At 41.7% G+C, this 25,806-nt stretch overlaps 1 protein-coding gene across 4 annotated transcripts in view; it reads left to right on the top strand.

The window, feature by feature from the left end:
- The first annotated feature begins 2,460 nt into the window (after window positions 1–2,460).
- UGGT1 (UDP-glucose glycoprotein glucosyltransferase 1) overlaps window positions 2,461–25,806 on the top strand; it is an 88,193-nt gene continuing 64,847 nt past the window's right edge. For 2 of the 4 annotated variants that reach the window (XM_039488542.1, XM_039488541.1), the window contains exons 1-10: window positions 2,461–2,698; window positions 9,134–9,272; window positions 10,779–10,861; window positions 11,636–11,766; window positions 14,183–14,295; window positions 16,982–17,156; window positions 18,728–18,824; window positions 21,774–21,852; window positions 22,122–22,222; window positions 24,371–24,470. In XM_039488542.1, coding sequence (XP_039344476.1) covers window positions 2,476–2,698; window positions 9,134–9,272; window positions 10,779–10,861; window positions 11,636–11,766; window positions 14,183–14,295; window positions 16,982–17,156; window positions 18,728–18,824; window positions 21,774–21,852; window positions 22,122–22,222; window positions 24,371–24,470 — 1,241 coding nt within the window. In that variant the 5' untranslated portion in view covers window positions 2,461–2,475. The other 2 variants (XM_039488544.1, XM_039488543.1) reach the window with 2 other exon arrangements.

Raw genomic sequence — 25,806 nt, 5'->3', positions numbered from 1 at the left:
TGGGCTGCATGGTTGCCATGCTATGGCGTCTGCCAGGGAAAAAGGGTGCAAAATTATTGTCTGCCGTTGCTTTCATGGAGGAAGGATTGAGTGACGACTTTTACCCAGAATCACCCGCGACACTACTTTTGCCCCATCATGCATTGGAATCTCAACCCAGAATTCTAATGGGCAAGGGAGACTGCGGGAACTATGGGATAGCTACCCACAGTGCAGCGCTCCGGAAATCGATGCTAGTCTCAGTACATGGACGCACACCACCGAATTAATGTGCTTAGTGTGGCCGCGTGCACTCGACTTTATACAAGTTTTAAAACAACTTTATATGGTTTTAAAAAAACGTTTTCTGTAAAATCGGAATAATCCTGTAGTGTAGACATACCCATAGAGATTAAGTGACTTGCCCAAAGTCACTCAGCAGGCCAGTGGCAGAGCCAGGAATAGAACCCAGGTCTCCACCCAATAATATGGGAATGTTGGAGTAGTGGAGGAGTGTGTCTAGAAGGTTGAGGGGCACTCTGAAGGGTCTTAAATAGTTTGTTTTTTTAGAGATTGGGATGGGAACCAGGCTGGGATTTTGAGGGGCAGAGGTGGCTGCTCCTGTGGTGGGAAGGTCTCTGGGGTCCTGCAGAGTGGTGGTTACTTAGAATATATTTTAGTGACAATATAGGCGCTTCTACCACCAATTCTGTGGTGCTACTGAGGGTGTTGATTGTTGGCTTTGAGTTTTTCCCCTAAACTGCTGAGCCTCTATCAGGCTGGATGGATTTTGGGTCCTTGCTATCCACTATTTGCTGGATAGCTACTGAGTCCTCAGCAATAGCAATCTGGACAGTAACATCGGCATTGGGGCCCAATATATCCTGTGTGGCTGCTATTCAAGACTTCTGTTACTCTGGTGTATTTGATCTGAGCGTGGGCAAGTTCGGCTTTAGCCTGTTCTGTTGCAAAGTCTGCTTGGGTGGCTGTTTAGCCTTGCTGTTGTTGGCTTTTACCTGCATACAGTCTAGCTCACTTCCATCTGGGCCTGGATAATATCCTTTCTGGCCTCATGTTTCTGCTAATGCATCTGAAAAACACTAAAAGGCTCTTCAATTTCTGGGATCCGGCATCTCCCTCCTCTTTGTTTGAAAAATCTTCCCATTTATTATTAATGAAGAAATAGGATTTACAGGAGCACAGTTCATTTGTATTTGATTTTTAAAGGCACAGTTCTGATTTCCTTGGCGTGGTGCAAAACATCCTCCACTCCAAGTGCCAATAAGCTAAATTTTTCCATTACCTGCAACAGGCAGTTTATAGGAATACATAGTAATGCAGATCTCAAGAGCGCTATAATCCCACTGAGCTTTGCTGTTACACATGTCATAATTTTCATAATTGGAGATATACCTATCTCCTAGAACTGGAAGGGACCTTGAAAGGTCATTGCGTCCAGCCCCCTGCCTTCACTAGCAGGACCAAGTACTGATTTTTGCCCTGGATCCCTAAGTTGCCCCCTCAAGGGTTGAGCTCACAACCCTGGGTTTAGCAGGCCAATGGTCAAACCACTGAGCTATTCCCCCTCCCCCAAAACAACCAAAAAACAGCCTGCTGCCATTAGCCCCCTCCCCAAGCTCTGAGGCTGCATAGTTATGTGGGTGTCAATTCCCACCTAAAAAGAGCAGGAGTACTTGTGGCATCTTAGAGACTAACAAATTTATTTCAGCATAAGCTTTCGTGGGCTACAGCTCACTTCTTCGGATGCATAGAATGGAACACACAGACAGGAGATATTTATACATACAGAGAACATGAGAAGGTGGAAGTATGCGTACCAACAGGAAGACTCTCCTGTCTGTGTGTTCCATTCTATGCATCCGAAGAAGTGAGCTGTAGCCCACGAAAGCTTATGCTGAAATAAATTTGTTAGTCTCTAAGGTGCCACAGGTACTCCTGTTCTTTTTGCGGATACAGACTAACACGGCTGCCACTCTAAATTCCCACCTAGGAGCAAACTTTCAGAAATATTAACTTCAGTGCCCATCTTTAGACACCTATTGCCTGATATTCAGAAATGCTGTGCAACCGGGGCTCCCACGAAGTTCCCATGCAGTTGTGAGGGGCACAGTTCAGCAAAGCAGCCTGTGCTGTACTATAGGGGGTCTAAAACTGAGCACCTAAACTAGACAGCTCCAACAGTGCGGCTCACAGGGCAGCAGAACTGAGGGGGGAGGTGCTGCTGGCCACACGCTGAGCTGACTTAATGGGGGGGGGGGTGAGGGAGAAGCCTCCCTCATTTTGGGGTGGGACTCGGGAGGCATGTCCAGGCAGAGTGTAACGTGTCTTTCCCCAACGGAGCAGTTTTCCTGAACATGCCTAGGCTCCTTCCCTCCCTCGTGATCTAGACTCCCGTGCAGTCGCTGGCTCTGGCTGCGAGGAGCAGCGGTAAATTACCCACCCTAAACCAACCACCTCCCCTTGGTCACATTCAAGATGGCTGTCGGGCGACGCTCTAGCTGCTCCCTGGCGGTGGTCTCTTCCTCTCTATGGCAGTCGTTCCTCCGCGTGTCCGGCCTCAGGGCGGAAGCGGAAGCAGGCTGCCCGGAAGGAACCTGCCCGGAGAAGCGGCAGCGGCTGGAGCCGGAAGGGAGCGTGGCGGCCGCTCACAGGTGCAATAACCGCAGGAGCTCGTGGCTTTGGGACGTTCGCGCAGCAGGTGCTTTAGACAGCGCGCGCGCCCTTCGCTGCAGTGCGGGTCACGCACTGGGCCAAGCGGCCCCTCGGCGCCCCCAGAGCCGGCCGGTCCGTGTCCCTCAGGCTGTCGCTGGCCATATGGGGCAGCTCCTTCTCTCTGGAGGCCGGGGTGTTCCCGTGGCGGGTGGAGAGGGGATCCAGCTTTGGCGCGGTGGGGAGACCCTAGGCAGTGAATGAGGCGGGGCAGGTCTCTGGTGGAGCATGATGCTTGACAGGTCACAGCTCTTGTGTCCCTGCAGCCCTTCTGCATGGACTGGAGTTGGGGTGGGGGCAGGCTTTGCCTGGTTCACACCTCGCAGGTTCCCGCTGCCCATTTTCTGTGTCATTTGCCATCTGTTGTGCTTGTTGTTGTTCAGCTTGGCATCAGTGGGCCCGGCCAGCAAAGAGTCTGGCGCAAGGACTGTGCTGTAATGGGAGAGCATTACCTGTGCAAGTCGTGTCTGTTCGCATATACAGGATGTGAAGTGCTACATGATACTAGCGTGGCTTAGGGCTCAGGGGGTTGCAGTGAGTCATGTATTGCATTACATCACAGTTCATTCCTGTTTGAACAAATTCCCAGTAGTGTAGAAAACACATTATGGGAGGGAGTAGCTCTGCACCCCAACAGCCCTTGATGCTACTGTTATGATACATGGACTAAAGAGCATACTTTCCTGTAGTGACAGTCTTGTACAGTGACACTGTTAATGTGGTTACAGGTTTTTAGCTTCTGTGGAAATATATTAGTTTCCAAACCATGCTAATGCTGTCCTGTTTTTTATTCACACATTTGAAACAATTTGGGGGAGATTTTCAAAGGCACACTAGGGAGCTGAGCAATCTAACTCCAATTGACTTTCATTTGGAGTTAGGCATCTCCCTTCTCTTTCTGTATGAAAATCTCCCCATTTATTATTAATTAAGAAATAGGATTTACAAGAGGAGCATGGTTCATTTATATTTGATTTTAAAATGCACTATGTGGAAACAAATTTGGATACTAGACTAGGAGTCAGAACATCTGGGTCCTAATTCCAACACTGTCAGTGACTTATTGTGTGACTTTGCACAAGTCACTTAACCTCTGTTTTAATATCTGCAAAATGGAGATACTTACTTTTGTAAAGTTCTTTAGGATCTAGAGCTCAAAAGTGCTAGGTTATTTGTTAGACGGGATCTCCATCCTGTTAAAGCAAATAATTCGTGTTCAAAGTAGTGGTTCTAGTCAGACACCTTATTTATTAGGTTTGTGGTCTCACCAGTGCCTTTGGAACTTACACAAATACACTCACTGAAGTGAATATCCAGATCTCCATTTCTACTGGACTTAATGAGGAGCTGTGGTGATGGATGTCCAATGCAGAAAAGAAACCTGGGTTTGTGTTGTCTTGACTAAACTGTGAAGGCTTAATAGCGTTTATGAGGGAGTCTGATGGTTCCTAGCCTGTTCTTCCCATCAGTTGTGCCTCAGGATACATGGAATCTAGCTACAAGTTATGGAGAAAGTGTAAAGTAGCAAATACATGATATCTAATTAAACAGTATCTATGAGTGATTGTGACACACCTGTATGTGGATACCCTTTTTATTTTGCACCTTTTGTTATGTGTCAGTGTCTGTCAGTTTCTCCTGGTTCTTTCTATAGGATGCCTCTTGCAGCTATCTCCCAACCTTTGCTATTCTTGCAGAGTGTTCAGGAATAGGTCATAACACCAACTCTCTATGGCATATCTGATATTAGCCCAATGTGTTCTATCTAAGCTGCAGAATGAGGGTTTGAGAGGAATCTGCTGACATCCTGCCAGGTCTATGCTTAAGAATGTGGACTTCACAGGAACAAACTCTCCCATGCCAGATTCTGCTTCACACACCGTTCGTATTTGACTTGTATATATTGTTTTTCATTCCCACAGATTCTAAAACAGACTATAAATAGCAGCCCATTTTACTAATGTGCTTATTCACATTGACAAAGGTTTCCCAAACTGTGTCCTATATAGACCTATAACATCAATGATCCTTAGTCCAAAATAGTTGGAATTTGGTGACCTTCAGGCCATGCTGCAAAAGACGTCTGTTTGGTGTGTTTTGTTGGAGAAGATTGAGGCTGTGCTTCCTACGTGAAGGTGTGGAAAGCAGTCTTTGCAAGGGGCAGGTTGAGCTCTTGCTGAATTGATTTAAATGCTGCTGAGACTTAATTTGTATTGTCAATATTTTAGGGTTCCCATAACCTTGAATAAGTCTCTTAATAGTTATTAATTCTAAATAAATACCTCTGTTCCTTCTTTTGATCTTTAAGTTGCTGCCCAGGGGGAGGGGCTATTAGCCTTTCCCGGGAGTGTAATCCTGTGACGATCTGATTTCTAGACAGGTTCCAGAGTATAGTGCATAGGTTTACAGACCTCTGTAACTTGACAGGACTCTTGGGTTTGGGGTATCTGCTTGCATCTTTCTCTAAGGAGGAAGTTGAATTTCCAGTACAGTTCAGTAGCTTTATTAAAAACAATCTATTTATGCATTAGAGAAAAGAGTAGAGTAAGAAGATTTTAAAATGAAACAAATACCTACTTTAGTGTCTGAGGTTAGCCTATTCTCCTTTTAGTTATCTCACAGAGACCATGACAAGGTCTGTGTGTCTGAGTCATTCATGCTGTTACCATATTCATGGAGCTCAACCCCTTTATCGTTCTCAGGCCACCCCCCATATTTCTGACCAGATTGATTGGTTTCCTAGGAGTTCTACTGTCAGCCTTTGACCAGAATAGTCCATGCATTGTCTTAATTATTATTAGCCATGTACTGCATCTCCACAGCAGGGATTGTTTTGTCCATGAGAGATTGTCTCCTGCTGTGCCAACATATTCACTAGATAGAACATAGTTCATTTTTCTGTTACATATCAAAACTATAGTAAGAGGTCTGCCCCATCTTTATGAGGGATAGGGAGGTTTATTTCAAGAAAAGGAGGGCAGGCCTCTACCTGACCAAAAACAAATGGCATGAGATCTTTAATTGTACATATGCAGTAAATGAAACCTTAAAATACAAGGTTCTACTCAAAAGATTCCCACACAATAAACTTCACAGAACTAAAATTGACTTTGGAAGGAGGAGTTGATCTGAGTTAGATTTTAAGCATTGTTTCCACACAGTCATCACTGGAATGAGATCCGTTTAACAGTACACTGCAACAATATGCAATAGTTTGGGATAGGAAGGGCCCATCGTGTGAGACATTGAGCATCCTCAGCTTCTGTTAAAGTCCATGAAAGTAGGGGGTTAGACAACGATGTTGACTGTTTACAGTGTGGGAGGAGAAAGCCCAAAGTGAAGTGCTGCAGCAATCTCACATGCTGCCAACTTGGCTACTTCCCAGGGGCAACATATACAGTGATTATGCAGTTGAGCAGGACACATTTATTCTAAGGGTTTATTTCTTTTAACTTAACCAAAGTTAAGGATCACATAATGAAGTAAGAGCAGAGGGAGGGTAGTTATTTGTGGAATGTTAGCTGGAAAAAAGTGACTTTAAAGGAGCAGAGTGAGCTGGTTTGGCATAGTGGAAAAGGAAAGCTGTTACTGGCAGACAGCAGCATGAAAACGATGCAGAAATGACATTCTGAGAGATGGGTGGAGTGTAATGTGCCCAGAGTTATGGGTGGGCACATTTTAATGAAAACAAAATTAAATTTTGCGAAAGGGGGAGAGGAGTAAGCAGAGTTGGGGTGGTCCCATGTCGCGTTTAGTAAATGAGGCCAAGAAGTTTGAGCTTCTGAGGAACGAGACAAAGAATTTGAGACTTGGGGTGAGGCTTAGTCATCCTGGAAAAGAAAGTTAACATTAGCTGCAACATGGTGAATAGATGGGGCAGAAAAGAGGATATAATGGCATCATTTCCATGGCACTTGTCTTGTAAACTGTAGCATGGCCTTCCATTAGGGTCCCCAGTTTATTTGTCCATAAGGCCCTCATCCTTAAGTCAGCCTCTAGAGCAAATTGTGGGTTCTTGACATCTTGGAAAGAGTATCCCTGAGAGAAGGGACCCACTGAATCCAACTTAACCTACAGGGCCTTCTATTTAATCTAATCTGGCTCCCATCACCCTAGAACAGGGGTCGGCAACCTTTCAGAAGTGGTGTGCCGAGCCTTCATTTATTCACTCTAATTTAAGGTTTTGCGTGCCAGTAATACATTTTAACGTTTTCAGAAGGTCTCTTTCTCTAAGTCTATAATATATAACTAAACTATTGTTGTATGTAAAGTAAATAAGGCTTTAAAAATATTTAAGAAGCTTCATTTAAACTTAAATTAAAATGCAGAGCCCCCCCCGGACTGGTGGCCATGACCCAAGCAGTGTGAGTGCCACTGAAAATCAGCTCGCGTGCTGCCTTCGGCACCTGTGCCATAGGTTGCCTACCCCTGCCCTAGTGTCTGACTTTGGTCAGGCCACTAGCAATAAATCTCTACAGTTATGAAATGGGTATGGGATTTTTAATCACCATAAATAGTCAGGAACTTAGTCTTACACCTGATTTAAGTTTGACCAGTTTGTAGTATGCCTTTTTAGGGCACACTGTATGTGAGGGGTTTCTGGCAGCAAAAATGTAGAGCTGATACATGACTCAAAGAATTAGAGGGTGGGTAATACAAGTAATGCCAATCAGCATGGGTTTATGGAAGATAGAGCCTATCAAACTATTTTTTGTGCATTTGATGAGATTTCAACTGGTTGATAAAGGTAATATGTTTATGTAATATACCTAGACTCCCATAAGACATTTTACTTGGCATACAAAACATGGTACACAATAAATGGATTAAAAACTGGCTGATAGGTCTCCAAATGTAATTGTAAATGGGAATCATCATGAAGCAGGTGTGTGTCTAGTGGGGTCCTGCAGGGATCATTTCTTGGCCCTACGGTATTTGACATTTCTTCCAGCTCATGGAGAACAAACATATCACCGATGAAGTTTGTAGATTACACAGATGTGGGTGGGAGTGGCAAATAATGAAGAGGACAGGTCTGAGAGCATTCTGGATTTCTGGTATTCTCGATGCAAACAATGCATTTTAATATGGCCAAATGTAAATGTATACATCTAGGAACAAAGAATGTAGCTCTGACTCACAGGATGGGGGACTCTATTCTGGGAAATAGAGACTCTGAAAAGACTTGGAGTCCATGTCCAGATGAATATCCACCACAATCCTATAGCCAGAAGGGCTAATTCAGTCCTTGGATGCATAAACAGGAATCTTGAGTAGGGTAGGGAGGTTAAGTTGAGTTTGTTTTTGGCACTGGTAATGACAACTACTGGAATACTATGTCCAGTTGTGCTGTCCACAGTTAAAGAAGGATTTTAAATTGGAGAGGGTTCAAAGAAGAGCCACAAGAAAAATTAAAGGATTGGAAAACATACCTTATGGTGGCAGTCTCAAGCTAAACAGGCAAAGAGTTAAAGGATGAACTGATCAGGCTATAAGTATCTACATGGGGAAAGAGGAGTTCGATAATTGGCTCTTCAATCTAGCAGACAGAAGTCTAACAAAATCCAGTGGATTGAAGTTGGAGCTAGACAAAATTTATACTAGAAATAAAGCATAAGTTTCTAACACTGAAGATAATTAGCCACTGGAACAATTTACCAAGAGTTGTGGTGGATTTGCCATCATTGACAATTTTTAAATCAAGATTGGAAGTTTTTCTAAAACATATGCCGTAGTTCAGCAGTTCTCAACCAGGGGTCTGAGGCCCCTGGGGAACCGTGAACAGGTTTCAGGGGGTCCGCCAAGCAGGGCCAGCAATAGACTCATTGGGGCCCAGGGCAGAAAGCCAAAGCCCCAGTGCTCCGAGCCCTGCCAGCTAGGCCTCAAGCTGAAGTCTGAGAAGCTTAGCTTCGCGGGCCCCCCTGTGGCGTGGGGCCCTAGCCAGTTGCCCTGCTTGCTACCACCTAATGTCAGCTTGGCTTTTACATGCAGATAAACAGTTGTGGCACATGTGGCCCATGGAGTTTTTATAGCATGTTTGAGAACCCCTGCTGTAGTTCAAACAGCAATTATTTTGGGGAAGGTTCAGTAGCCTATTTTATGCAGATGGTCAGACTAGATGATCCCAATGGTCTCTTCTGACCTTTGAATCTAGAAATAAATGTGCAAAAAACTGGCCCTTGTGTTCCTGTGGTTTTAGTTTTGACTGTAGCAGAGGCATCTAATCTTACAATCCTTGTCTCCTAATATTCTTAGGTTCTTGGATTTTAAGCCCAGGAGGGACTATTATGATCTAGTCTGATTTCCTGCATAATACTGGCCATTTAATTTCAAATTTTAGGTAGACTAGGACTCTGTACAACCCCCAACATTATAAATTTAATGTTTCAGAGACAAACTTTCTTGATTTTTTTTTTCCCTGTAGGCATTTTCTATAAAATGGGAATTTTTATTGCACTTCTTGGAATCTGGTTCAGCTCTTCTCTAGCAAAGGCAGATTCTAAAGCAGTGACAACGTCCCTGACTACAAAGTGGTTGTCAACCCCTTTGTTACTGGAAGCAAGGTAAGCATACAGGCTGTTAGTTGTAATTCACAAATCTGAAATGAAGAAGAATAAAAATGCTAGCTTGTGGGCTAAATCACACACACAATATAGTAAATCCTAGAAGAGTATTAAATGGTATTTGTCAGCATACCTTAGCAACTAGATGTAAGCACTAATGTGCTGTGTCTAGAGCTGTTTGTTCAGTTTTTCCCCCCCAGTATTGTGGACTTGATGCACAGTTCTCCTCTCGTGTCCCACTTTTCCTGTGCCTATGTTAACAGAGGGGGAGGGATAGCTCAGTGGTTTGAGCATTGGCCTGCTAAACCCAGAGTTGTGAGTTCAATCCTTGAGGGGGCCACTTAGGGATCTGGGGCAAAAATTGGTCCCGCTAGTGAAGGCAGGGGGCTGGACTCAATGACCTTTCAAGGGCCCTTCCAGTTCTAGGAGATTGGTATATCTCCAATTATTATTATATAACAGGCTGGTATACAGTAGAGGGGAACAACATCAGTACCCCATGCCACATCACTCCCACTGCTGCTCTTCTAGCTAGATTATCCATTCCTGCACTGTTTCCCACTTCATCATTAGAGAGCTCCAGCCAGTTGAGGCAGCCCTCTTGTCAGCACCTCTGACTTCTGGGCTCTTGCCAACTGTAGCATTCAGCCTCAAATGTGTCCAGAGAGCACCTGCCTCGCCATCTGAGCAGTGAAGCTATGCCATGTATTCTCATGTAGTTCTGATTTGATAATATGCTGGTATACCTATACAGTCTCTACTGTAAATGAATTAAAGGTGTCATACATTGTGCTGAATGATTATCAGGTTGGGTTTAATTCAAGTGCATTTTGCTATGAAAAAGATGAAGGAAACAGTGCAGGGATGTTACCCCAAGTTTCACCTCACTTAAAAAGTGCTTGCTTAGAAAAATCAGACATAAAAATACAAAATGTCACAGGACACCATTACTGAAAAATTGCTGACTCACTTTTACCATAATTATAAAATAAACCGATTGGAATATAAATACTGTATTTACATTTCAGTGTGATACTTGAGCCTGTTTTTAACTTGTGAACCTTGTCTGAAGCCCAAGCCTCAGATGGCGGGCTGAAGAGTATAACTTAGCTTTACAGGGTCCCTATGGTGTGGAGCCCTGGGCATTTGCCCTGCTTGCCACCCCCTAATGCCAACCCTGCACTTGCAGTCCCACTAAACTCATTCTGTAGCCCCCAGGCTGAGAAAAACTGATCTAGATGAGTTGAGTACCTACCCCCAGGGGTATGCATACCCCTGGTTGAGAATCACTGCTTTACACAGTTTTATCAGCCAGCCTTACTTGCAGCATTCCTGCTATTTCTAGCTTCTTTTCTAGTAATGATGTTTGTTTTTCTTATATGGGTAGACATATGCTAGGGATTAAATGTGCTGTAAAAGCTAACAGTTTCATAAAGCACTGTAATTTGAGATAAACATCATAAAATAAGTTCTTTTGAAGATTTCCCCCTCCCCCTCTCTGTTCAGTGAATTTTTAGCAGAAGAAGGTCAAGAGAAATTCTGGACTTTTGTGGAAGCCAGTCAAGATATTAGATCATCAGATCATGGTGGTAAGATTCTGTAAACCCTTTTCCTTGCTTGATATTAATCAGCATAGATGAAAAGTAAGCAAAATGTTTTACAATGTATGCAATCACAGAAAAATGGAACATAAACTCTATCTATATAACTTAGATTGTGATGGGAACTGTGACCTGAACAGGGTAATCAAACAGCCAGTTGATTAAAGCCAGTTTGTGCTAAAACTGATCTGTCAGGTTGTGCCATGACAAGAAAATACTGTAAATACACCTCTACCCCGATATAACACAAATTTGAATATAATGCGGTAAAGCACTGCTCGGGGGAGCAGGGGGGGCTGCACACTCTGGCGGATCAAAGCAAGTTTGATATAACGCAGTTTCACCTATCTGCGGTAAGATTTTTTGGCTCCTGAGGACAGCGTTATATCGGGGTAGAAGTGTATTCTCTTTCTTTGGGTTTATTGGGAAAAGTAATTTTTTAAATAGTAAGTAGCTAGCAACTTTTAACTATATTCCCACACTCGTCATGTTTAGGCCCTGATCCTGCAGTTGCATCTAAAGTTACATGGAACTTAGTGCAGATCCAACTGTAGAACTAGGCTCTTAAAAAAACAAAAACAGGAGTAATACTTCATATTGTTTAGTGAGATTGGCCCTTATTATTTCAGGTTTTAACTACATAATGGTCCCCAGCACTTTTCATAGTATAGATTATTGTGAAAACCCATGATTTACAGTTAAATGGCCCTCTTCTGCAATAGTCTCACATGGAAGTTAATTGCTTGTGCTCTGGCTTTGCAGGTACTAATTATTCCTCTTACCATGGAATGCTGAAAGCAGCCTGCCAGAATCTGTCACCACTACAGCAGAACTTGTTGAAGTTTTCCCTGTCTTTACGTTCCTATTCTGCTACGATTCAAGCCTTTCAGCAGGTTAGTACACAGCAACGGAAGCCATCCAATGACTGTTTCATAGGATCCAGGAAGGAAGTAGCTACTTCAGCTACCTACAGATATTAAGTTTGTGGCTCAGATAATAAAAATGTTTTCAAACTAGTAAAGGCCTCCATTCCATGTCATAGTCAAACCCAAGCTTGTTTTGAAAAACAGTTATTTTGAGGAATAAAAGTAATTAAATGACTTTAAATATTTTGATGCAAAATTAATGGAGACCTGAAGAGGGGGAAAGAGGGTTTGTACCTTGTTTAGCTTCTTTCAGATGGCTTAACTTTCTAAAAAAAATTGCTGCTTAATTTACATTAATATTTCTAAAGTAAAAGTTTCACTTTTTGCCAGAAGTCTCTCTGCAAGGCCTCAAAGATACATCTTACAATACTCATTCTCAAGTATATAGAATGTGTATTTTTATCACAACACAAACATAACTGTGACCCAGGGGTTTTTTTTTTGGTTTGTTTTTTCTTTTGATTTTGGCATCTAATTCCTTTTTAAATATTTGGGCTTTCTAAGTAAAGGGATAGATAAGTGTATAGTTACTCTTTGATTAAGGTTGCTAAGAGGTATCAGAGGGATAGCCGTGTTAGTCTGAATCTGTAAAAAGCAACAGAGTCCTGTGGCACCTTTAAGACTAACAGATGTATTGGAGCATAAGCTTTCATGGGTGAATACCCACTTCATCAGATGCATGTTCACCCATGAAAGCTTATGCTCCAATACATCTGTTAGTCTTAAAGGTGCCACAGGACTTTCTGTTGCTTAATCAAAGAGTTGTTCTATTTGTGTAGCTAATCAGGTTTCATTTCCATGGCATCTGTGACATCATAAACTTACTAGTTCTTCAGTAGTTCTGTTATGGGACTCTAAGGGCTTGGCTACACTTGCAAGTTGCAGCGCTGGTAGAGGCTTTCCAGCGCTGCAATTAGTAACCGTCCACACCTGCAAGGCACATCCAGCGCTGCAACTCGCTGGCTGCAGCGCTGGCTGTACACCTGGTCAGGTTGGGGTGTAGCGATTGCAGCGCTGGTGATCCAGCGCTGCTCATCAAGTGTGGACACACACCAGCGCTTTTATTGGCCTCCAGGGAATAAGGAGATATCCCAGAATGCTTTTAACTAAATTACTCTTTGTTTTGTTATGCAGCCTCTCTTTGTTTTGTTGTGAACTCCGATCCATCGGAGCTCCGTTGAACTGCTTATCTAAAAAAACAAACACTGATCACAGCAAACAGGAGCTATCTGTACCTGGCTGTGAACGATCAAATGAGAGGCAGGGAGTGAATGTTTGCTTGACAGGCAAACAGCCTGCATCCAACGCTGTTTCTAATTAAGACTAAGGGTTCGTGAACATTTTGTGATTTTTCAATCCAGGAAGCTAACGCACAGTATTGGCTCCAAAAATCCACTCTCTCTCTCTTCCCCGCTCCCTGTCACAGTACACCACAGGGAGTGAGTGAATCAGCGGGGAGTCCGTGTTGGAGGCAGGCTGTTTGCAATTAAGAGTTAAGACTAAGGGTTCGCGAACATTTTGTGATTTTTCAATCCAGGAAGGTAACACACAGTGTTACCTCCAAAAATCCACTCTATCTTCCCCGCTCCCTGTCACAGTACACCACCCTCCACCCCCCTCTTTTGAAAAGCACGTTGTTGCCACTTGAATGCTGGGATAGCTGCCCATAATGCAGCACTCCCAACAGCGCTGCAAATGCTGTAAATGTGGCCACACACCAGCGCTGCTCCTACACAGCTGGATGACCAGCGCTGCAAACTGTAAGTGTAGCCATACCCTGAAGATATTATCCCCATGCATGTGGAACTGGAGTTATCAGAATCCTTAAATGGAAATTGTATTCTTTGCACCTTTATTTTACAAATCTAGTACATTTTAGAGTTTGTTATAAAATATGCACCATTCTGTAATGTACTTTATTTTAATAATAGCAGACTTGTGTTCTTTTCTGAGGAAGTTTTCCTTTTCATCTTGAATGATTTGATATGTTCTGTTTAGAGAGAGAGACTTTTTGGTGCTTAAGCATAAGGAATTTCCTGGTATGCATAAAATGTTCTGTGTAGTTACATATGTAAAATAAAACAATTTTGAAGTTGGGGAAAAAAGCCCTATCATTGTAAATACCCTCTGCAAACCATACCATTTGTGAAAATTAAGTGTTAAAAAAATAAAGAGAACCTTTGTTTGTTTAGCAGGTAGCTTTTAATTACATTAATAATTGGAGTTGTACATCACCTTGAGCTCCTTGATTGGGAGCCCAGTATTATTATTGCCTAAAAGTCCTATTTTCAGTTTCATTTTTTAATTTAATGTAGTGATTTCTATTATTTTTGGTCTAAGAAAATTGTACAAACTATATTGTAACACAGATGTTTTAATACAGATAGCAGCAGACGAACCTCCACCAGTGGGTTGTAACTCATTTTTTGCTGTGCATGGGAAGAAGACTTGTGAATTTGACACCCTTGAAATCCTTTTACAAACAGCTTCAGAAAGGTAGTCTTTTTATACAAGATCTAGCCCAAACTGTAGCTTTGTTAGACTTATTAAGGGGGCGGGGGGTGGATTTTATTGAATTGCTACTTTCTACATACTCTGTTTCCAGTCTGTATTTGCCCTTTCTGAGGCAGAGTAGTAAACACACATTTGCAGTTTATTCTTTGGTGTCAAGCCAGTCAGGAATAATTGTCTCTTATCCTTCTCACTCTCAAAAATTGTACCATAAAGCAAGGATGTTCTAAAAGGAACTAGAAGAAGTGGAAAAAGGTCTGTAGACGGGCAGCAGTAATTCTTAGAAATGTGGAAGTGTGTCCATGTAAAGAGTCTGTTGCCTTGTTTTGTTTTTTTTTTTTTAAAGAGGAAGAGCTGACATAATAAAGATATAAAAGTTAATGAATGGTTAAGAAGAGGTCAGTCAGAGGCTCCTGTTTCTCTTTTTCTTAAAATAAGAGAGCAAAGGGAAACCCATCAAAAATAAAAGGCCACACATCTAAAACTGGTAGTTCCTCTCCCACTCCTCCAAAATGCATTTGTCACCAAGCTATTTCTGGTGGACCAGGATGATATGACCACCACAGAAAAAGGGGGAGTGGAGGAAGGAGGTATGTAAGGGGGGGGGAGGGAATATAGAGCCAGAGAAAATGTAGTAGTAATACACTTTTTTATAAAAGTTTTATTTTATCCTCATCTACACTGAAAGCTTTTAGTGCTGTTTCCCCATAGTTCTCTTACCTCTAGAGAGAGTCCAAAGTTTTCTAGGGAGATAGGCTGCAGTTGGTGCTTCATTCTCCCTAAACTCAGAATTGTTATCCCAAGGTGGTTCCCCCATTAGGTATTTTTTCTTTCTCCTTCCCCCACCCCCCATCTTCTTGAGAGTTGCTTCATTCATCTTTCTCCTTGGAATGAGCTGGGCCTGATTTATATAGGGCCAGACCCCTCCCACTCCCAGCAGCCTCTGAGAGGACTGCTGAATTGGAGTCAGCTGCTTGCCCACTCCCATGTGACAGTTGACTGTTTAACATTATTGTTAATCTTTGGAATTTGCTGCTGCTGGATATTATTGGGGGGCAAGCATTTTAGGATTAAAAACAGTAATTACGCATTTAATATGAATAATCAGAAGAGCCACAGTTAAATTAATGAGTATAAAAGATGTTGTGTCCCTCATGAGAGAAGGAACAGAATTTGGGTATAATAAACATAGAGGATTCTTTATTTGGATTGCTGGTCCGAATTGTCTTAAAAGGAACGTGGTTGGACTGCACAATGTTACTACACAGGGTCTGCCTGAATGTTGCTCCAAATTAATCGATTGTGGAGTAGATTGCTGACAGTACAAAAAATGTATGAGACAAAAAGTGCCTGAGGTTAGGTAGAAACTTCCCCCAGGTAATCCCGACTGCATAACTGTGCATTATGAGGGTTCATATCTTCCTCTGCACTATGGTGCTGACCTCTGTTGGAGGAAGGATAGTGGAGTAGATGCATACCAGTGGTCACATCTGTGTAGTATGAGGACAAACACAAAGAGCTATGCTTTTAAGCAGCAACTAGAGAACTGCCTTGACAGAAAGTTTCCTGATTTAGTAAGCCCTACACTGCAACCTGTCTCTGCTAACTGTGGAGGACCATGAACTCTCCAACCACTCCAGAATCTTGATGTGGTTCATGTGTTCCTAGGGCATTAATGTGTTAGTATAGTAAGACACTAATCCTTTGAACATGTAAAATACTTTAAATTTAGGTAGTTGTACTATAAATACTAGAGTCAGTGCTACCATATTGTTATTTTCTGTGGACAGTAAAATTCTGGACAGCAGAATGCTTACAAACCATTTCTGAGAGTGGTTCTGTTGTAAGTGTTGCACATTTTAAGTTTAGGACAACAAAAACTAAGCTTATGCTGACAAATACATGAGTCTCAGATTTTCATTCAGATATTATTTAAAATGACACACAATAGTAATCTTAAATTTTCCATCATAACTAACAGGATTATGAAGGAAATAATTGAGTTGAAATTGGCAGTAAAAACTGAAGTGAGAGACTTTACAAAATATAATTATTAACATCTTAGAAACTTAAACTACAATCTGCCTTCAGATTCCTCTCTGTTTTGCAGCTTGATTTTTTGTAAATATAAAAGGTTGGCATCTTTTACTTCTAGTTCATGCACTGCAGATGCAGTCTGTTGGTAAATCCCATTTGGGAATATTTTGAATCTTATATTAGGGGCAAGATTTGAAAAGAAGGAGAAAATACACAAGAATACAGAACAGGAAAACGAAACCTATAGGAGGTTGGCAATGTCTACTTAATGTCTGTTGTGTTTAGCTTATTTTATTTTAGAGATAGGACTCATGCCCCAATAGAGTTTATTGAAAACATTAAGCAAGTTGTTGCTCATTTATATAAGGATCATGGTTAGGTGCTTTCCAACCTCCACCCATCCAGTTTTATGGTTAAACTTTTGGAGCCCTCTTTCCATTTTATCAAAGTTTTGCCACCACACACGAATGACTGACAAGCTTAATAATGAATAGAGAATAGTCTGAGACCTTGTCCTTGGTGAAAAGACACCTGACAGTTACACAGGGAGGGAAAAGAGATTTGGATGCATCTTGCTCAGTTTCCTCTTTCAAGTGTATGTTAAAACCACCACATTCTTGATGTTTGTTCTTAGGCTGAAGCCATTTTTGTTCAAAGGAGATCACAGATTCCCCCTCTCAAACCCGGAAAGTCCTGTTGTCATACTGTATGCTGAGATTGGCACTGAGGAGTTTTCCAAATTCCACAATCTGCTTGTTTCGAAAGCCAGTGCAGGAGAAATCACTTACGTCCTCAGACACTATGTTGCTGTAAGTACTGATACTATTTTGAACCAATTTATTTGGAATTAGGAAGAACTTATTGCTAAGACTTTAAAAAATGAGTGCCTAAGGTGAGGCTCCGACATCAACACTTAGATACTTAAATGAGTGGCCTAACTTTTGAGAGGTGTGACTCTGGCTATAGGCACCTGTGATTTTAGGCATCTGTTTTGAAAAATCTAGGCCCATATTTCCTGTTACAGGAATATTTTCTTTGCGTTAAACGGAATATTCAGACTGCATTTCTGTATTCTGACATCTATACAATCAAATTATGAAAATTACTTGCATCATTTAAATGTCTGAGAAAGAGTTCCTTTTATTATCCAGTATTTGCATGGGTGTGGTGAAGCACAAAACATATGTAGCATAAGCTGGGTGGGTAAAGAGTGAGAGGTATTTTCCAAATGGAGGCCATTCCTTTTATTTGGAATAGGATTGAATTCCATTGCTGAACCATTCACCAGTCCTACTGTGATCTGCTTTTGTTTCTCCCTCCATCCCATCGATCTGGGCGGGGGGGAAGGGGAGACACCCCCAATTTACTTTCTATACTGGAGCTCAAAAGGAATAGTTGTAGAATGGATGTTTAACTGTACATGTTAGTGGCTTACAAGAGTTTTGATCTGTTTAGTTTCTATTCCTGATGGTGTGATAGTGTTGATAAAAAACCATAAATGTAGTACTTGGGCTGACAGCCAAATTTGCTATATGTGAAAAGGCATCAATTGGCTCAGCTTTAGTGATATTTGTACTTTCAGTGAAACATAGCAAAAAGAATAAGGCTGTATACCACCCTTTTCTTTTTAAAAATAACACAATTTCATGTGACACAATTCCCATTATTTGCATAAAATGCTTAATTCTGGGCCTTGGTTAGAATAGCCATTTGATTATAATATGCTGTTAAGACTTATGAAGTGCTCAGAGGTGTCATCTTAAAAATTATGAAACAAATATATGATCTCCTGTCCTGAAGTGTTAATTGGTTTGATTTATTTTTACCATTCAGTGAATGCTGGAGGCTGGAGTATTTTCATTCCCTTGCTTCTCAGCAAAAAAGAACCACTTTTTTCCCTGCTGTTCGTTTTGATTAAAGAAATGTATCCATCTAAAGTTGGTTCAAATATTGGCTTATGCAGCATCATTTTTTGTTTGGGTCTATTCAGTAGTCACAAGCTTTGTTTTGGACACAGTCAGGGATTCCATCACAGGACCATTCACCAGCCCTAGTGTGATCTGCTCTTTCCTATGATTCTTTATCCTCCTCTTCAGCTAGACTAACTGCAAAGAGCCTAGTAGGAATAAGACATTAAACAGTTATGTTGTACTCCTGCAAAATAACTCATGCTGGGGCTGCTTCTCATGTATTTTATACTGTACAAGTTGTGTCTGAATGCTAAAATGACAGACATTCATGCTCTGGCACTCTAACCCCTTTAAATAGGTGGCAATACGAGCTATTTTGCTATGGGAAACACTAGCTTAGTGTGTTGTATATCCATACAACAACATGCTATGTGCTGTTGGTTTTTGTTTTTTTTTACCTTTTCTTCCAGAATCCAAGTAAAGAAAAAGTCTACCTGTCAGGCTATGGTGTGGAACTGGCTATTAAAAGCACAGAATATAAGGCCAAGGATGATACCCAGGTGAAAGGTAAATTCCTACTTAAAATAAGAATTGTATATACAAATAATTTGAGTTATAATAAAGTGGTTTCGTATTTTTTTCACATGAATAGTTTCTCTCTGAGAACAGATGGTGCTCTTCTTCCCTGCCTGAGCTCTGAAGAGCCACAATCTCTTCCTTCCTACTCTCCGTGTTGTCGTCATCCTCTAATTTTGGGAGCAGGTTTACTTTGAGCATATTGATGCCATTCTTTAATTAGGATGATTACTATTGTTCACCACCAAGGCATTACTTTTTCCTTACCCCTTTCCAGAGCATAGTATGGTTCCTCCATCAGCCTTCCAAGCCATACAGGGAGATGGAGACTAAAATATTTAAAAATTAGTTTTGCCCCTCCTACCATCTCTAGAGCAAGAATGGGGCAATCCCCATTTCTGGAAATTTGATACAGACTGGCTAAACTGCAAATTAGTTAAGTTCATGGGTATATATGTATTTTATAGAATTGCATTTAATAATTTTATCTTTGTGTCCATTTAGCAGACATCAGATACTTCTGGATTTTTAAAAAGAAATAGCTACTATCAAAAGCAAGTCCTGCTCTTCTAATCTGTTTTAAAATATTAACATTGACTTGATCACATATAAACTAACTGTGATATTGTTTCAGCCTATATGGCAGTGTAACCGGGCACAGACTCACCCGGCAGCACCTCCTGCTGGTTGTCCTTGGGAATTAGCATCCAGCCTCCAGAGCACCCTCTTCAGGCCAGTGTCTCACCACCACTGCTGGCCTCCCTGTCTCTCCCAGGACCCCGGTGCCCCTTTAACTGGGTGCTGCCCCCTGGCAGTCCACCCACAGTTCTGGGTCTCCCCATCCCAGGGGAACCCTCACCCACTATCCCCACTTCACCTCAGTCTTGGCTACTGTCCAGTCTCCATCTAGCCCCCATTCACAGGGGCAGACTGCAGTATAAGCCACTCATCACAGGCAAAGAGGTTCAGACCTGCTGCCTCTGCCTACCCATGGGCTGCCCCATTGCAACCCTGCACCTATTTGGCCTTTAGTCAGGCCTGCAGCCTGGGGCTTTCCAGGCTGGAGCTCCCAGCTCCTCTGGCCCTTCTCCAGTCCTGCTCCCAATCTAGGTGTCTTGCTTAAGTCCCTGCAGCCAGGCCCTTCTCCCTCTACAAGCAGACAGAGACTGACTGGGCTTTTGGCTCACAGCCTCTTATAGGGGCCAGCTGGGCCTGATTGGGGCATTGCCACAGCTGAGCCTACTTTCCCCAATCAGCCCAGGCTTCTTGCCCCAGCCACAGCCCTCTCCTGGGCTGTTTCAAGCCCCGGAGGGCAGGAGTGGGTAACCACCCCGCTACAGGCGGTAAACTCAGTAGAAAGATAGCAGTAGCCATAGTGTATAATACATTTCCTTTCATCCAAAGTAAATGTAGATCATTATTGAGTAGAACAAAACTTATACTTCATGCAAGATGTTTTAGGGTTTGCAGTGTGACCTTTTTCTAACCATAGTCTTAACAAACACCTCAAGAACGGAGGTTGTTCTTAACTCTGAAATGTTCATAACTGTGAACAAAACATTATGGTTGTTCTTTCAAATGTTTACAACTGAACATTGACATAATACAACTTTAAAAGTTCACTATGCAGAAGAAAAATGCTGCCTTTAGCCAGCTTAATTTAAATGAAACAAACACAGAATCAGTTTCCCTACCTTGTCAAATCTTCTTTTAAGCTTCCCCTTTACTTTTTTAGTAGTTTACATTTAACACAGGACTCTACTATATTTGCCATACTCCCACCGTCACCTTCTTTTTTTGGTCTCTGCTGCTGCCTGATTGTGTACTTTTGGTTCCAAATGAAGTGTGTGGTTGACCAGTCAGTTCTTAACTCTGGTGTTCGTAACTCTTTGCTTTGTCAATATTCTCTGTGAGACTCTTACAGTAAAATGCTTTGCAATGTACAAAAATTATCCCTCACATTATTCGAGATTGCGGAGCTTTTATTCAAATGCCTTTTTTTAGCCTAAATTTCTAGTTAATTATCATTTTGAGAATAACTCACATATTGGAGCATCTGATTAATTTCAATTTAGGAAGCTTTTATTCTTGTTGCATTAGTGTGTGAGTTATTTCATTAATGTATCATTACAACTTCAGCAAGACTTTTGTGTATTGGTTTATGGAATAGAAGCTGTTTTCACAACCGCACAGGAAGGAAACCCTTCCTTTCTTTCTTTCTTTCTTTCTTTCTTAGAAAACCCCCTCATTCTGGATAAAACTGAGTCGGTGGGAAGATCCTTTTGTGTTAGTCAATATATACACATTATTTTTCATTAATACTAAATAATAGAGTATTTTGTAGCATTGACATATCTGTTACACAGAAAAATCTTCCTACCCTAGCGAATTCCACTATTCCTCTATTTTTCCTTTTCTGATCCAACCCCCCTTTTCTTCCTACTGTTGCTGAGTCATCTCTACAGTTAACACAAAGGCTGTGCTCTCCTTTGGAGTTCTTAACATCCCTTGGGAAGAGGAGTATCATTTCCAGATTCACTTCTGCATCTCTGTTTCTTGTATTTGGCGGCAAATACAACATCCTGTTTTTAGCTGGTTTAATTTTTTAATGAACGTTTGCTAGATAGGCATGGCAGTTGTGGTGAACTGATCATGGGGCTGGGTGTCACAAGAACTGGCTTCTATTTCCAGTTTTCACAGTGACTTGCCATATGACCATGGGCTGTCACTCCTCAGTTGTCCACGTTTGCCCCATCTGTAAAATATGGAGACGACACTGTTTACCCACTTTTTGTAAAGTACACATCACTCATTTGTAGATCTCAAAGTAAGTATTCATCATTACTGTTTACTGCTATTATGTAAAACTAACCAAAGAATATATGTAAGAAACTACCGTCTGAATAGTGCTGTAATAGTAGCGTTGCTTTGTATTTATAGGTACGGAGGTGAATGCTACAATGATAGGTGAAAATGACCCTATTGATGAAGTGCAAGGATTTCTCTTTGGAAAGCTAAGGTAAGACATTCTTTTGGTAAAAATCTATTGTAGTATGGTAAAACCTACTTTCATTGTTTTTGCAAAAATAACCAAATAAACCCCAAACCTATGTAGGCAGTTAGAGTTGAAGAGTTTTAGCAATGCACTCAAATAGCCTAAAGGCCATAAGAGAGCAGAAACTATGTGTAATAGCAGGTGCAGACATTTTTGGTGTGCTTATTTCTTTGGATTAACTACAGTTTCGCTGATCTGGCACTAAGGAAGGTCTGTTTTTTTTTTTCTTTCAGGCAGTTGTATCCTGACTTGAAGGAAGAACTGAAGGAGCTTAGAAAGCATCTTATTGAAAGTACCAATGAAATGGCACCTTTAAAAGTATGGCAGTTACAAGGTAATTTATATGTGGAAAAGCTTCTTCCTAGTTGTACTGAAATTAAATTTATGTAAAAATATGTCCCTTGCATGGTCTCTCCATGAAAGTGATATTTGCTTATAGGAGGGTATTCTCAAGGGAGACCTTAACTAAATTCCTAGAATGTCCAGTAGCTTTCAATCTAAACCTTCTTGGGAAGTAGTAATGGAAATAGTTTTAGTAAGTTTCCATACCAACTAAGGCAGTGGTCCCAAACGCGGTGCCCGCGGGCACCATGGCGCCCACCGGGGCATCTATGTGCACCTGTGTACTGGCCGGCAGACAAGTGTCCGCCGAAATGCCGCTGAAAAGCGGCGTCACCAAGAGGCGTCACTGCAGAAATGCTGCTGATTTTCAGCGGCATTTCGGCGGCAACACCTCTTGACGTTGCTGCTTCTCGGCGGCATTTCAGCGGATGCTTGTCCGCCAGCCACGGTCCTCGGTGGGTCATCGTCCGGAGCTCGCCACCCGGAAGAGGTTGGAGACCACTGAACCAAATGATCCATAAAGTTTTCCTTCTACACAATGACTACATCGTTGGTACTCAAACACTCTTGATGTTCAGCACCCTGGCATATCTTCTGGAAGTGTAGGGTGCCAGCTTATAGTATCTGCAAGGTATAGAAAAGAAAGTGAGAAAAATTGAATGATATCTTTTGTCATGGCCCCAACCTACCTCAGAAGGTTCTGTTTTCTCCAAGCCACTGAAGGACTAAACTCAAGATGTTGTTGATCCTGAGGCAGGGGTGCTGGAACAATTTTTATAGTAGGGGTGCTGAGAGCCAAACTAAACCCTGTATATGATGGAAACCCTTTCAAGCCAGAGGGTGTGGCAGCACCTCTAGTTCCAGCACCTATGTTTCTTTGCCTTCACCTTGGACAACTTTACCCTTTAAGGCCCTGATGCTGCCACTGCTTAGGCATTTATTTAACTTTACTAATGTAAGTAATCCCACTGTCTACAATGGGACTACTTCCATAGGTAGAATTAAGGATGTGCATAGTGTTTGCAGGATTGGGGCCTAAGGGCTCATTCCTATGTGATGTGAATGAAGTACCCTCAATTCCCGTTATAGTCTCTTTTCTACGGAGGAATATAGATAACTCATAGGAAGGAGTGAATGTAGGACTCCAGTCCTGCAAGTTTCTTAGCACTGCTCTCAATTTTCATTGTGGTCAGCAGAAATCCTGTATATTTATGGTGCTGTCATATTGTACAAGTTACCAAGTCAGTAGTTTTAAGTTTAAAAAAGAGAAAAATAAATAAAAATACCACCAATGCAGCCAAATGCAAACACCTTGTTATTGTAGCATAAATGTTTCCCGGGCTTTTCAACTCATTTTTTTTTTTAATAGTCACCGTTTTTTCTTCCTTCTGCTGCCACAAAATGTAAACTAATTTAGAATTCCTGCAAAAGACATCAAGTGAACTTTTCATTTTCCCTCCCTTGTTCGATCCATATTTCAAAAGCTTTCCATATTCTGCTCTGTGTTTCAGTCCCAAGAATAGTTGTAGTTTGTTAAACAGGACTGTGAGAGGGATGCTGACGGCCCCTGAAAAAGAAATAGCTAAGGCTATTGCATGTACAATATTCTAGTTGCACAGAACCTGCTCTACCAATGCTCCTGGAGAAGAACTGAAATCATTAACTATTTCAGAAAGTTACAGCAAAATGATAATGATAAATATTCAATTAAATATCTACTTAAATCATGTCATTGTAAGGCCTTTTTGTAGGGGTCCTAGGTCCATGAAGCAAGCACCTAGACCCCAAAGTAGATTTAGTTAGCCAGAGCCAGCCAAGGCTCCTCATGTCTGTGGTGAACTAGAATTCGTGGCGCTGTCTGCAGAGACAATACAGGCTTTCAGTTTCAGGAAACCATTTACACAAGGTTGGCTACTAAAGGCTATAGATCAGAAAGAAGACCAAAGTGAGCACCTAATAGGGACAGATAGAAAATTAAGCTTTCAAGATTTCCACACGCAACAGATCATCCTCTGAAATGTTTGTGTCCCAAGTCCTTGTGTGACGTGAAGATGGCAATTGTATAAATTAAGTTTGTTTTGCACTAAATGCATTACTATGTTTAGTTTACAATCCTTGACTTAACTGTTCTCATTTTTAGATCTAAGTTTTCAAACCGCTGCTCGCATCCTGGCTGCTCCCACTGTGGATGCTTTGATGGTCATGAAAGACCTCAGTCAGAACTTTCCTACAAAGGCCAGGTAATTCAGTGCAGAATATAACAACTTTCCTAACCATATTTTCTCCTCTCTTCAGCATGATTAAAGCTGAAGTAGGCCTGTTAAATGTTTCTTGAGGCTCACTGTAGCTGAAAGTAAACAAGTACAAGTCTTTCATGTGAGAGCATGTCCCTAGTAAAGATCTTTAGCATGAAGTTAGATGAGTGTACGAAGTTGTCCTTCAGTAGAAGCTGGAGTTGACCACTGGAACGCTAACACTGTTACCTGCATGATTTCTGTGCTCTACAAGCCTTTTTCATATTGTGATCTCACTTGTGGTCCTCAAATGCACATTAGATTTATTTTTTTTGCACCAATTCGCACTATGGTCCAGGGGAGGTGCCTTGGTAATTGGCAAGGTGGTTAAGGGGGCACGCCTGGTGTCAGAGGATGAGTGTTTGCTCAGTTCCTGTCAATTATACAGTTCCGTGAAAATCTGGAGACAGACAACCTCCATGGTTGTGATTGGAAATGTGTTTAAACAAGGTTGCTAGCTTGGTTTCCCTGGCTAATTTGGAGAAGGATTTATTTTGAAAACTTTTCTGATTTGGATGGCAGGAATGATGCAGCAGCTACTGCTGCCCCTTTGATGTAGTGGGAGGTATGCTGGGCACCATAAGGAGACCATGTGTTCTAGTCTTATCTCTTCCATTGTCTGGTGTTGTTAATTTTGTGCATTTCACAGCAAGTATTACTGAACAAAGTCTCATACCCTCTTCCCCTCCCCCCAGCATATATTTTGGCTCCTGAGGTAGGGGTATGTCTTAATTCAGTCTCCCTGTATGCACATGGTACAGACTTTGATTATATTCTCATATGCTATTGTTCCATTCACAGAATGGGCAAGGAATGAGGCAGAGGGCTGCAAGAAGGGAATTCATGTTCTCTTGTGTTTAAGGCATTGGATTGGGATCCCAGAGAACTGGATTCTATTCCTGGCTCTGTCACAGGCTTCCCATATAATATTGGTCAAGACTATTACATACTCACAAGGAGGCTGAATTAAAGTTACATTTCCCAACTTTTGAGTATTTGACTTTTCAATTTTAACATACTTTTAACATAGCTTTTGTATGTAATCTAATATTTGTGTTATGGTAGTGCTCATAAACTTTGATCAGAATTGGGGCCTCTTCGTGTTGGTCCCCGTAATGACATAGAGATAGATACTAAAGAGCTAACAGTCTGAGAACTAGCAAAATCCAAAGCATGTCAGAAAGAGAGATGCTCAGACATACAATTATGTACATGTACACATCTGCTATATATCCTTAGCTTTGTATTGACTTTCACAAACTGCCTTTTAGCTTAGCCATTA

The sequence above is a fragment of the Mauremys reevesii genome, linkage group 9, assembly GCF_016161935.1.
Source record: "Mauremys reevesii isolate NIE-2019 linkage group 9, ASM1616193v1, whole genome shotgun sequence".
Taxonomy (NCBI): domain Eukaryota; kingdom Metazoa; phylum Chordata; order Testudines; family Geoemydidae; genus Mauremys; species Mauremys reevesii.
Note: the sequence above shows the minus strand (reverse complement) of the source record. Positions and strands in the feature narration are given on the sequence as shown.